Genomic DNA, 13,619 nt, shown 5'->3' on the forward strand with positions numbered 1-13,619 from the left:
TTAGCTTGCAGAACTGGTTGAAGAAAAAGATTTTGGTTTTGGTTGTACTAGCAGGCAGAACTGATGCCCCTCATGGGACATCCAGCATTGCTAGATCTCAGGACTAGTTGAGGACAGTGATTTCCAGCTAGGAAATATGCCCACCCTTTCTGGTACCAGCTTTTAAAAAGTTATTTATTTTGAAGTTAGATTGGCTTAAGTTGAACACGGCCTCCATGGAAGGCTGTTATGAAAATAAATAGATAAAGTTACAGAACATAAAGACAATATGTTTATGCTCACTGACTTGGAATATGATTTGACAAACATCAAATGCACGTGATTGTTGAAAAGAAAAGAGGTGATGAGACACAGCACAGACCTTCAAGCTTTCATCCTTATGTGAAGGCCACATTTGGGGCTTGAAGAGATGAACAGCGTCCAGAACACCTCAGAGTCAGGTTCACAGCATATTCCAAATCACATCGCCTCTAGGGAAAGGAAATTTTAAATGATAATAGAATCAAGAAATCAATCAATCAATCCTGAGTTGAAAGAGGTCCATAAGGACCATCAGGCCCAGACCCTATCCAAAGAAAAATTTAGGACTAACCAAAATTCAAACAATATATCTGAGAGCATTGTCCAAATTCTCCTCAGACTCCAGCAGGCAGGATCGTGATCCCTGCCCTGGGAAGCCTGTTCCAGTGCCTGGCCACCCTTTCAGGAAGGAAACTTTTCCTAATCTCCAACCCCCGTGCCAATGTCTTGGGTCTTGTTGCTGTCACCAGAGAGAGAGCATGCTCTACTTTGTGAGGAAGCTGTAGGCCGCCACGAGGCCTCCCTTCAGCCTCCTTTTCTCAGGGCTGAACAAACCTAGTGACCCTAGCCACTCCTCATATGTCTTACCCTCTAGAACATTCCCCATCTTCAGAGCACTCCTTTGGACACCTCTCAAATGGTTTTACATCCTTGCTATATTGTGGCACCCCAATCTGCACCCAGCGCTGTAGGTCAGGCCACACAGTGCAGAGTGGAGCAGAATAACCCCTTCCCTGAAAACAGCAGCAGCGCTGAGCCTGGGCACCTCAAGGTGTAGTTGGCTCTTTGGGCTGCTAGTGCACACAGCTGACTCAGATTGAACTTGCCATCAACCACAATTCCAGAACTCTCTCCACAGGGCTGCTCTCCACCCTCTCATCTCTGACCCTACAAATATCAGGTTTGTCCAGCAGAATCAGTCCATTTTTCTTTTTAAACTTGATGCAGTTGGTGATTGCCCAGCCCCTCCAATTTTCAAGATCTCTCTGCAAGGCCTCTCCACTCTTGAGGGAGTCAAGAACTACTCCCAATCTAGTGCTGTTTGCGGGCTTACTTAGTATGCCTTTAAGTCCTGAATCCAAATAATTGATGAAAATATTGCAGACAACTGACCCTAAAGTGAGCCCTGCAGAACCTCACTAATGACTGACAACCAGCCTGGCGTAACACCATTTATTGTAACTCTTTGAACCCAACTCATCAGCCAGCTGTTCACCCATTGCACTAAGTTTCTGTCTATCCCTATACTGGAAATTTTGTCTGGAAGCATACTTTGAGAAACAGCATCCCAATTTTTGCAGAAGTCCAAAAAGATTACATCAACTGGCTTTCCTTGTTCAACTAGTAGGTTACCTTGTCATATAAGAAGACTTAATTTCATTAAATAGGACTTTCCCCTCATGAACACACACTGGCTGTGACCAAGGGCTGTATTGTCTTTCGCATGTTTTTCAGTAACTCCCAGAACACCTTCACAATTTTTCCAGGAACTGAAGTGAGACTTATATACCTATATACCTGTAATAACCAGGGTCTTCTTGTTCTTGAAAACTGGGACACAGTTTGCCACCTTCCAGCTGACTGAGGTCCACACACATATATATATATATATATATATAAATGTATACAGCTGGAACAGCAAATCTAATGCAAGTTTGAGGTTAGCTACAAGTTTATTGTTGCCACAGTTATGGTCCTCCAACTCAGGTCTTCAGGGATCCCAGAACTCACCATTGGAGACAACTGGCAAAACAAACAGTGTTTTTCCATGGGTAATTCATTTGTGTAATGAAATCTGTCCATACCACACTGATACAATAAATATCTAAGAAATAAATCATAAAATGATGAACACATCTACTTGAAGGAGTTTCTGTGAAAAAGACCCTCATCATGATGGATGGATGCCATTCTGTCCTGATGTGGCACCAAGAAAAGGAGAACTGTGTGGGTCGATGAACTGACTGGAAACACCAGGTGTACCTGGATTGCCTGCCCAGGATGAGCCTGAGGCTGCCCTCAAGATCAGACCTGTTGGTGCTGGGTCAGAGGAAGCCTGTGATCATTTCACAGGAGTCCCCATGCCTAAGCACGTCCTATAACTTCTGTGCTATTAGGCTGCTTGGCAGGGCTGTCTTAAAGAGCAGAAATAGGATGTGCCATATCCTGTGCTCATGGCTCTTCCAGGAAACATCCCTTAAGATCTCTTATACACAACGCCAGCATGATAGCTTTCGTTCCAGTTTGCCTGGGGATTGTCCTCTTTTTAGCCAACACTGTTTCAGTACTAAGTTCTTACGCTGGCAAGTTCAGTCCCTGAGACCAAAACAAAATGGTGGCATGGCGTTCCCCTGACGTCACCAGACTCCTAGCAGATACTGAGGTGTATGAGCATGGCTCCCTTGGTCAGGACAAAATGTGCCACCTGAGGGCATTTCTTCTTTGATAGCATAGTACAGAAGTGGTTTGCAGCCTCACAGGATTCAAAACTGTCCTTATTTCAAGCTAACTTTTCAAATGCCAGAACATACACATTTATGATTTCCCTGCAATACTCACTGTTCCTCTAGGGCCTTCTAGAGACTTATCTGGAGGGACCTGAGTATGCTTATTCCTGTGAGCAGCCTTTAGAAATTCTACATCAAAGAAATCCAGCATCCTATAGTGATAGTGATAACCTCTGCTCCCAAATAATCCATTTTATTGGGAGAAAACATTGCATGTTTTTTCAATCTCAGATTGATTTTGTAGGTAGGTTAGACAGGCAACTGCCGAAAACAGCAGCACAGTGATTAGCTCACATCCTCAAGTCTCTGTCTTCAGAAGCCCACTGACTCTCAGCCTGAATGCTCCTAGACCCAGCACAGTGGTAAACAAATATGGAGTTCAAAGCCAGCTGGCTTCACTTGTGTTGCTGACAAAAGAGGTGCCCCGGAAGCAGGTTTTAACGAGGGCAGTACATAAATGCTGGAGTTACTACTTGACATGTCTAATCAGCGTCCACCTCCCCTTCCTACCACTTGGGCCCCACAGAACAAATGTAGAGAGTGAGAGAAAAACCTACACCTACGAAAAAAGCCAAAGTGATATCCTAGTCTGACCAAATAGGATCACAGAATTAAATTTCCAAAAACTGAATTTTTAGGTTAGAGACAGACAGACACCTAGGACTGTGATTTCATTTCTAGTATGCATCATATGCCTGTGCCAGCTGTCCTGGAGGAACATCAGCTGCCCAGCACCTCGTGAACCCAGCACCACTTCAGTGTGAGAGGAGGCTTCAAAGTTTAACTACCCAATTCAGAGTGCATTGACTGCAGGCCCAGGAGGCTCTCTTTTGAAAGTGATCTCCATAGCATTGTAAGAGGTGCTCACTTGTCTCACAGTTGTTCAGAACAATGAAGAGCCACACACACTGAGACTCTAATTACTTATGAGAATAGAATGTGCATAGATGTTTCAAACAAGAACATTAGTAACAAATCCTTTAATTATATTAACAAAGAATATATAGATTCAGGTAATGCTTAGATTACAAGTAGAGATCTAATGTTCTTTCTAAAGAAAATGAAAAGCAGAGTTTAACAATATGATTTAGTAAAAATACCACGAGATATAATTTATTTCAGCAATAATAAGAAATGTTACTGACCAATCAGCTGTAAAGACATTTTTTCATTCCATAATATTTCATATCTACACAATCTTCTCATCCCTGTTGAATCATTATTACATATCTTTCTAACAGGGAGCTGCCTCGTCTGGAAAAGTAAATAACACCACACTTATTCCTGATTCTTTTTGTTTTCCTTTAACGATTAATATGCTGATAATTTTTCTAGTAGGATCAATGTGAATACTGTTGAATAAATTATTTAGCTCTAAACCCACGAAGTCTGTTAACTTTACAGCCGATTAGAGCAACAAGTTTGCCTGCCTACCTGTGAATTTTAAGAAGGTACTGATTGTACCCTAAGCAGAGCAAGTGGTAACCAAAACTGCCAGGAAATGTTCTCCAACTCTACCAAAAAAAATGCGTGTTCATTAAAAAGTTAGAGATTAGCTGTGCAGTTAATTGTGGCGGACATTATAAAGCAAATGCAGGCTGCCAAATGCTATTGGATCAAATAATGGACTGACAATGAGAAAGCAAAACAACTAACCTACAAAGAAAAGATCAGAACTGGACATAAGACAGCCATAGATCAAAACCTATTTCTTTAGCAGGGAAAAAAAATCAGAAAGGAAATTTTTCTCTTTTTCATCTGCTTTTCAACGTTCACAAGTATAGAGGATAATATTCTGACCGACTCAGTTTGTCTGATGTTCTGCCAGGTTTTACTAGTACAGTAAGCAGGTAGAAGAACAAATCTCTTCATAGAGCAACATGCTCTTTGTCTCCTGTTACAGCTATACTCTTTCCTCATAGGCCACAAGTGAAAGCATCTAAGCGCATGCTTAACTTGCTTTTACCTGAACAAGGCCTTTTAATGAACTATAGACACGTGTTTAAGTCCTCCTTTCCTTGATAAAGCTGATTTCCTGAATCAGGATACAACAGTGAATTTGACACAGGGCTACATGTACAGTAATCCTTTTCATATGTATTGTTTCTCATTACAGGGAGTAAACTTGTTAATATAGGTAAACAGTGAATGTTTTTGTTCTCTTTGGTGCTGCTGACTGCATCTAATTTGAAGAAACCTCGCAAGGACAGCTAACAGAGAGACATTGCCTGCAAGAAACACAGCCTAAAATGAACACTGACAGCCTTGAAGTGGAACAGACAGATGGAGTCATGTTTGTCAGAGTCTTACAAGCCTTTATTAAAAGCAGACAGGTCTGATGACTGTGCAGAAAAGGAACAAGTTAGGTGTTAAAAGGAGGCAGCATGCTCTGTGATATGTGTCTGGATTAGAGGACTGCAGACAAGGCTCCACCTTTTCCAAGTGTAAAGGCAGGCAGTGAAGAAGAGCCCTTTGTGGCTGACCTCTCTCCACATGCGAAACTTGCACAGATTCAAAGGAAAAAGTAATGACTTTATTTACTCAGCAAACATGCTGAGTAACAGTGAATCTCCCAACCAAAGTCCTATTCTTCCCACAGTGTTCAGCAGACTGCGAGTTCAGCAGCACTCAGTGCAGAAAATTTTGCCACAGAACAGGCAACACGAAGCAGCTCTGTCTAGCTTTTTCCTGCCTTGTCATCCAGATCTGGGATGGTATGAAGCTGCTCACTGGAGATCCAGAGTCACCTCTCCCCTCAGAAAATGGAGCATTTTCAGTAAGCAAGCAGACTTGGAAACTGCTCATTCCACATGTGTGGAACGGAAACAGAGCCCAGAGAAGAATTGGGTTAGTCACAATGCCTGGAAGCCTAAAAAAAAAATACCCACGAAGCAAAACAAAATAAAAAACCCAGTCTTCCCTACTTTGAAGATATAGTATTCTCAAAACACATAATAAGGAACAAAATGTTCTCCTTTAAGTACACACACTTAAGATTTGATTAGGTACCTTCAACAGTTACCTTCCTATTAATCTTAACATTTATAATGTTGCCACATGGACAGTCCAAAATTTAGGTACAATCCCTGTTCCTCATGGATGCTGACACATGGTAAAACAATAGAAAAACCTGGGAAAAACTGTGTAGGGCACACTGGTTTATGAGAAAGATTCTGGGGCAGAGGTAGCATCTGTGTCTACCATGTCCAGCAGCAGGACCAGGCTACCACTGAGGATTGTTAACCCAAGTCCCTGCATTTGAAGTGAATGAAGATAACTGTGGCTGCTGAGTACCCTAGAGCAAATCTAGATGCCCAGCCCTATTTACTGGGGATCAATAGAAGGCTAGAGGAACCATATCCCTTCCAGCCTGGCAAATAATTTAATCCTCACTGTTTCCTGAGATATATGATCCCTGTGTTGTGGATTTTTGCCCCAGAAGGAATTCAGTATTCAGCCAGGTGTAGTAAGAAGAAAAGCTAACCGTGGACAAGGGCAGGACTAGAACATGCTGTCCTATAATGGGAAAACAGCGGATTGATCAGTTTCAAGGGATCTTTGAGCAGATAAGGAGGCCTCAAAAAGGATCCCAAATTCATCTAGGCATTGTTCACACACTAAGAAAGGTTTTTATGCAGTTTATGTTTGATGTCAGTCAAGTTTTATTGCTAAGGATGGTGCTGATATTGATATCCTGCCAATTTCACCGAGAAGCGGAGGCACAGTACTTCCACTCATCAAGAAAAGTATGATGACAGCTAAGGGGAGCCAACTAACACTTGGTTTCAGAAATTCCTGAAGTCCAGCAGGTGAAGGCCACTAAACTCCTTGCTCTTCCTTACCACACAAATTTCAGTGGATTAATGCCAATCCTCATGTTATCCCCCAAGAACCAAAGGATGCTTAAGTTGTGCTAGTTTCTTTGACCCATATATCCTGCATTTGCTAAGTCTTCCTCATTAACTAATGGCCATGTGTGGGGGCGAGAAGCAGAGGACATGAGCATGTTCCACAGTAATTGTGTAATTGATGGTCAGCTTCCCGATTATCTACAACACCTTATTAAATGATATTATGGCACGCAGGAAGCCAAGTAGATGAGGAAAACGTTACAGCAATCTGATTGCTGACTCTCTTGCAGCACTTTTAAGAGTACTGGTAGTCATTAAAACATTCCATACGGTTTCCTAAGCTAAATTAAAAACAGAGCAGACCTAGATGTTGATAAGGATAATCTCACAGAAAATAGGGATCAGGTTCACGGGTCAGCAAGGGAGTGCCTGTTGTGCCCAATGCTCTGCGCACAATGTGAAGACGACGACTCTGTAGCATGAGTGAAGAAGAGACAGTGGCACACAAAGATCAGAGCAACATGGCGGGCACCCACGGCCTTGCTGGAACTTTGCTGAGTCTACTCCAGCTGCCAAAGTCCATTGCATAGTCCCCAGGTCAAGATCCCTCTGGAATGTCCAGGCGTAGCAATGGGCTCTTGTATTCCTGCTACCTCTTCCTTCCCGAGCACCAGTTTTGCCTGCGTGTACTGCATGCACCGAGCCGTGGCCACACATTACAAGCAGCTGTGGCTGTTTGCCTCCTCGCTCTTCATTCTCCACCCCTGCACAGAACATCCATGGCTGCTCTGCTCCTTGCTGCCATGCCTGCTGGCCCTCCTGGGACACAGTAGGCAAAGGAACGCGTCAACTTTGCCATTCAGTGACCTTTGTGACTGACATTTTTGTCACTTTTTCAAAAGTCTCCGAAGATGTTCTCCTTTTTCTTTCCTTGACCACAAATTCAACGGAACGATTGGCATCCATGGGCTGTGTTACAAGCATATGAATGGTTTTCATAGACTACAGCTCCCCAAAGCCTCCTCAAGCACAACTACTTCCTTCTTCTGCCTGAATAATTAAACTATTAACTACCACGGTTATATAACTATACGCAATTACACGTATCTCTACGTACGCTGTAACTACAAATCACGCAGCTGCGATAGTTGCAGCTGCATCTCATCACTTACACTATCCCCCCACCTCCGCCCGCCGCGCACACACAACGGCTCTCGGCCACGACGGCCGCGCGTGACGTCACGAAGCGTCCCCCCCCGCCCCCGAAGCCCCGCGCGAACCCGCCCGGCCCGCAGGGGGAAGCCCCGCCCCCCGAGCGCGCGCCGGCCGGGCCGTGTGAAGAAGCGCACCTTTTGCACGAGTCCCGCTCGCCGCGGGGCGGGACCACGTGGGAGGAGCCGCCGGGCCGCAGCAATCGGAGCTGCCGCTTGTGTGACGTCACGCAGAGCCCCGCCCACCGGCCCGCCGGCGGGCGGTCCCACCAGGGAGGGGCCGGCTGTCGCGAAGGCGAGCGGGCCAATGGTGGGCGAGGCGGGGGGCGGGGGCGGGCGGGCCGCGCCGAGCGGAGGGGCAGTGGCCAATGGGGCGCGGGCTGGGGGGCGTGGCCGCGCCGGCTCGGGTTCCGTGTGGAAAGAGTGAGGGGGCTCGGGTGCAAAGTTTGCTCGCCCGGCGCCAGCGGAGGGAACGGCGGCGGTCGGGCCGGCGGCGGAGGAGACGGGGCCGCGCTCGCCGCTGGGGCTCTGCCGCGGGCCGCTCGGCAGCTCTCCTCGCGCCCGGGCCGGGCGGGGCCGGCGGTCACCGCCGCTGCTCGCCCCGGCGCGATGTGCGGGGGGATGGCGGCCAAGGGGCCGGGCGGGCCGCGGTGGTGGCAGAACTGGCGGGCGCGGCTGCTGTGCATGCTGGCGCTCACCTTCCTCTTCTTTATGGTGGAGGTGGTGGTGAGCCGCGTCACGTCGTCGCTGGCCATGCTGTCCGACTCCTTCCACATGCTCTCCGATGTCATGGCCCTGGTCGTGGCGCTGGTGGCCGTGCGTTTCGCCCAGCGGACCCGCGCCACCAAGAAGAACACGTTCGGCTGGGTGCGGGCCGAGGTGATGGGCGCCCTGGTCAACGCCGTCTTCCTCACCGCCCTCTGCTTCACCATCCTGCTGGAGGCCATCGAGCGCTTCACCGAGCCCCACGAGATCCAGCAGCCGCTGGTGGTCATCGCCGTGGGGGTGGCGGGGCTCATCATCAACCTGCTGGGGCTCTGCCTCTTCAACCACCACGGCGTCGGCGGGCACGGCCATTCCCACGGGCACGCGCACGGGGGCAACGCCCGGCTCCCCCGGGGGAGCGCCAAGGCCGAGCAAGCCCCCGCGGATGGTGAGGCCGCGCTGCACCGCGAGGAAACCAGCACCTTGGTGGAGAACTGCAGCAGCTCCAACGGGGTCAGCCAGGAGAAGCTCGGTAAGCCCTGCGCGCCTTCTGCCCGTCCCGGGAGAGCGGGAGAGGTCCCGTCCCCGAGGACGGCGTTGGGGCGAGTTCCGTGGGGCCGGCCGTCCTTAGGGAAAGGGCAGGAAAGCTGCTTAGTGGGGCAGGCGGCACCTCCGCCTCAAGCCTTTTCTCCAGGTGTTAAAAGGAGCGCCTTGGGTCGTGCCTTTTTCTTGCAGGCAGGTCAGGGATGAAGCTTGGGGTGAAGTGCTCTTCGCCTTGAGAAAAGTTGGTGCTGGCTGAGGAGGTGTGTGACAGGCGGTGGTTGCCTGTCACAGGACAGTGCCCTGACGGCTGAGCTGGCTGTACATCAAACTGCAGCTCAGCACCTTGGTCCTGACAGCCGGATCTCTCTGTTGCTCTAGTTGTCAGCTACCTGAGAGATTTTTCTCCCACTTGGATGTAGTGTACTGAAGTACATACAGTAATGCAGTGCTTCTTCAAGGCACGTGTAGAAGAAATCTTGGAAATTACCAATTGGAGCTGAGGAAGTCATGCAGTAGGTACTGAATGCAGAGCTTGTTGGCTTCAGAGCACACATTCTTGGTTATTTTTTTTAGTGGATCCAGAAGCCTGGGTGACTTGCTTAGAAGTCACTTGGTCTAAGCTGAATACTGTGTGTCAGTGGAAGCTGTGCGTTTCCTGCTTCTCCTCTTCCCTCGTACTGCATCCCTATAACAGGGAAGAAAGAGTGTTAGTCCTTACGGCCACATCTCTCTTCTCAGTCCTCAGATCCACCTATCTCCTTTCTTCTCAGGGAAACATTAGGAGAGACTGCTGAATTAGCTTAGGTTGCTCTTTCCTCTGTAGGGTGAACTTTGCTACAGTTTCAGTATTTCAGTGGTCAGAAATTCCCATGGACATCTGAGAAACTCAGGAGTTCATCTTTTTCTCTTTAGCTTCTTTAGTGTTTTGAGTCTGTTGCTTTTGAAAAGACTGAAAGTTCCTCTGAATATATTACACTCCTTTCTTAACCACAAAATAAAATAACCTCTTTGTGTCATGTTAGTCCCAACAAAACTATCCTAATAATTAGTTTCAAACAATGTAAAATTCATTTAGCCATTGATCTAATTGGTACCTTGGCCTGTGAATTGTTCGTGCCTGCTGAAATGTAAGTTGTGCTTTCAGCTAAATTCTTGTCTAGTTGTAGGCTAAAAGATTGACTTCTTTTGTGGGTTAAAACATGCACTGTTTTTGGGTAACTTGTCTGGAACATCTTGTGGGTGTCCTTTCAGCAATAGCAAAGAATTTGTTGTGGGCATTGTGTAAGTAACAGGGCATAATTTTGGTCACGGTGAAACTTTCAAGTAAGTTTGCCTTTCCTTCTCTGCTATGTCATGATTATGTAAGGGATGGAGTTATTCACTGTGACCCGTGGAAGTGTCACAGGTAAAGGTGTGCGAAGAGTTGTAAGAAGCTGTAAGGGGTGCAGGTGAAGATCAGGGAAATTGCAGAAAGTGGTGCTGTACCTCAGCAGGGAACTGTGAGGAATGGTAGACTCTCTTCTCCTGAGGTTGAAGTGAAATTCTCATGATAGCCTCAGGGGCTAGTCCTGCACAGGCCTCTTTGTGCATACATTTTCAGTAAAGTAATGTGTTTATAGTTAGGTTTAAATGAGTCAAAATTCAAATTGAGATATTTTAACCATTGAAAAGGCTCAGAGCTTTCTGGAACCATGCTTCTTGCTACCCACTCCTATACGCTAGCTCTCCAAATCCCCTTTGTCCCAAATGCTTTGTATGGAGCAGGATCAGAAGTGTCCTCTTTCTGTGCCCTCATTGTGAACCCCAAAGTCTGAACTCTGTAACTTCAGATATTTTCCTCTAGCTTACTCACTTCTCTGGCAAATTACTGGTCCCAGTGACACTTCCTTGTTCCATAACTCCTAGAAACTGTGGAAGATGTAGCTGGAGCTTTAGGATGGAGCCATGGTGCCTGACACAATGAACCCAGGGCTTGGGGCTGACATACTGCTCGGCCAGCTCCGTGTGTGCCTGCCTCCTTGGAAGAGAAAGGGCCTTGTAGACACTTCTGTGATCACAAAATTAGTCATGAGAGCAGAGTGACAAGAGCTGTAGGCCATATTAACACGTTAATGTTTACAAAGCTCTAAACTCAATAACCATGGAAGCAGTGAGAGCTCCTTGTTTTACTTTGTCAGGCCAGCGGCCAGTGCCCGTTACATTTCTTTAGCACTGCAAAAAGTGAATCTTGTAAAATAGTTCCAATTTTTTAGTTTGCAAAATGATTTCTTTCAAAAACTTCATGCTGCCTTTTATAATGGTGTGTGCATTTGTTCCTGCACAGTTTGTCGGGTGTGATGGAGCTCATTTTGACAGGGGAGGGTACTAAAAAGTTCTTTTATGAATTACATGATTCATAATGCATGGCTTTGGGCATCAACAGCTATATGCCACTCAACAGCTGCATGTCATTTGGAAAGAAATGTACTAAAAACATGTTTTTATATACACTGGAATACAAATAGCACAAATTCATAGCTTCTGAGGACTTAAGGGATAACTTACACTGTCCTATCTATAGTCAATGCTGCTGACAGGTTCTGCCTGTTAGACCTCCAAAGCTCCACTTACTGTATCTCGCAGTTCTGCTGGTGTCTCAGGAGTGATTCCTCCTCCTTGATTTCAAAGGTCTTTTGGAAACAAACCATTCAACCTGGGAAAAAAAAAAGGACTATAAAGTAGTATCTAAACTGCTTTTGAGCTTATTTCATAAAATGTAATATAAAATAGAACTGCACTGCTATTGCACTGGAGAGATTTTCGCTATGTGATTATCTGGCCTTCCAGAAGACGAAACAAACATAAAATACTTAGCTACTTAAGCAACCTTTATCTGTGTGCTCCACAGTTCTTCACTGAAGAATTGGAAAGTAAATTGCCTAATGTTTAAGCAGCCAGAAAACATGGAAGGGGATTTTTATTATAGCGTGTGCCTAATGGCTCTACTGCTTTCTTGTCAGGTGATATGAAGGAAGACACGACTGACCTACAGGTGAATGGGAACGCTGGTCATTATTCTCTGGATGTTGAAGAGGTCGAGGAAGACTCTAGTGCACAGCTGAACATGCGTGGAGTTTTTCTGCATGTTTTTGGAGATGCCTTAGGTTCAGTAATTGTTGTAGTGAATGCCTTGCTCTTCTATGGTTTGTGGAATCCATGCCCCAAAGATGGGCCCTGCTTTAATCCATGTGTCAATAGCCATTGCGTGAAGAATGCTACTTTATCCCACCCTCTTGGCAGTGCAAACAAGTCTGAGCTAGAGAGCATTACGGTGGCTGGTCCATGCTGGTTGCTATATTTAGATCCTGTTCTTTGTTTGATTATGGTTTGTATCCTCCTTTACACGACTTACCCGTTACTTAGGGAGTCGGCCCTTATACTCCTACAGACTGTTCCCAAACAAATAGATGTTCATTCTTTGAACTCAAAATTACGTACCCTTGAAGGAGTTGAAGCAGTCCATGAATTACACATTTGGCAGCTAGCAGGCAGTAGGATCATTGGCACGGCTCACATAAAGTGTCCTGACCCTTCCACGTACAAGATAGTGGCAAAGCGCATAAAGGAGATCTTTCACGATGAAGGGATTCATGCAACTACCATTCAGCCTGAGTTTGCCAGCGTTGGCTCTGAATCAGGGAGGGGGACATGTGAGTTTCCTTGCAGAACTCAGTGTGCTTTGAAGCAGTGTTGTGGAACAGTAGAAGATAGTACTGGAAAGAAGACAGAAAAATCTTCGTCGCTTAGTATTTCTTGTTCAGAGGTTGTCATTGAATTTCCGCATAACAAAACGAGAAGGACTAAATCGGAGAGTGTACCTGCAGTGAAGCTAGAGGCAAACACCAATCAGAACGAGCAGTTCGAATCATCTTTGTAACTCCCAGAATGGTGCTACCTGAGTTTTGGTGACTTTGACAACAGCTGTACTGCAAGAGGAAGAGGCAGATGTTTGAGACGCAATTTTGCCAAGTAGCGTAATTGCTGAAGTCCTTGTTCTTGTCACATTGCTAAATCTAGAATGCTTGTTTTAAAGAACATGATGTCACTGTCATATACGGTGTTTCTGTTGACTTTGTACTGAGACTGACAGAAAGTGCGCCGATGCTGTAACAACTTCAGAAAGCCAGTTTCAACATTTCAGCTCAGTCACTTTGTTGTGCTTCAAATTATTTTTTTTTCAGCTAAAATATACTTGAGGGATGAGCTTATAGGAACTCAGTTTGTGTTACAGATTTCTTGGACCTGCTTTTTCCTTTAATATTTGATTTGTAGATATTTTAATATATTGTTTGTTTAGAAGCCCTAAAGGAAACCAAAGTCGATAGAAAGTTTTTAAAGCTATAACTACTTAAAACTGGAAACCACTTGTCAGTTTCACGTATTTTTCTTAAACTTACGTAACAAAAAATGTGAAGGCTTTTCTTACGAATATATCACATAGCATATTTTAAAGGAAGCATCAG

The 13,619-nt window shown here is 45.8% G+C and overlaps 1 protein-coding gene across 1 annotated transcript; it reads left to right on the plus strand.

Moving 5' to 3' along the window:
• Positions 1-8,304: 8,304 nt before the first annotated feature.
• On the plus strand, positions 8,305-13,320 carry LOC136056779 (proton-coupled zinc antiporter SLC30A1-like). Its single transcript, XM_065749161.1, has 2 exons — positions 8,305-9,106; positions 12,117-13,320. The coding sequence occupies exons 1-2, from the start codon at positions 8,479-8,481 to the stop codon at positions 13,031-13,033; spliced, it is 1,545 nt and encodes a 514-aa protein (XP_065605233.1). The 5' UTR covers positions 8,305-8,478; the 3' UTR covers positions 13,034-13,320.
• Positions 13,321-13,619: the final 299 nt, after the last annotated feature.

The sequence above is a fragment of the Cyrtonyx montezumae genome, unplaced genomic scaffold, assembly GCF_038088225.1.
Source record: "Cyrtonyx montezumae isolate F1298 unplaced genomic scaffold, pur_monq_1.0 scaffold_0, whole genome shotgun sequence".
NCBI lineage: Eukaryota > Metazoa > Chordata > Aves > Galliformes > Odontophoridae > Cyrtonyx > Cyrtonyx montezumae.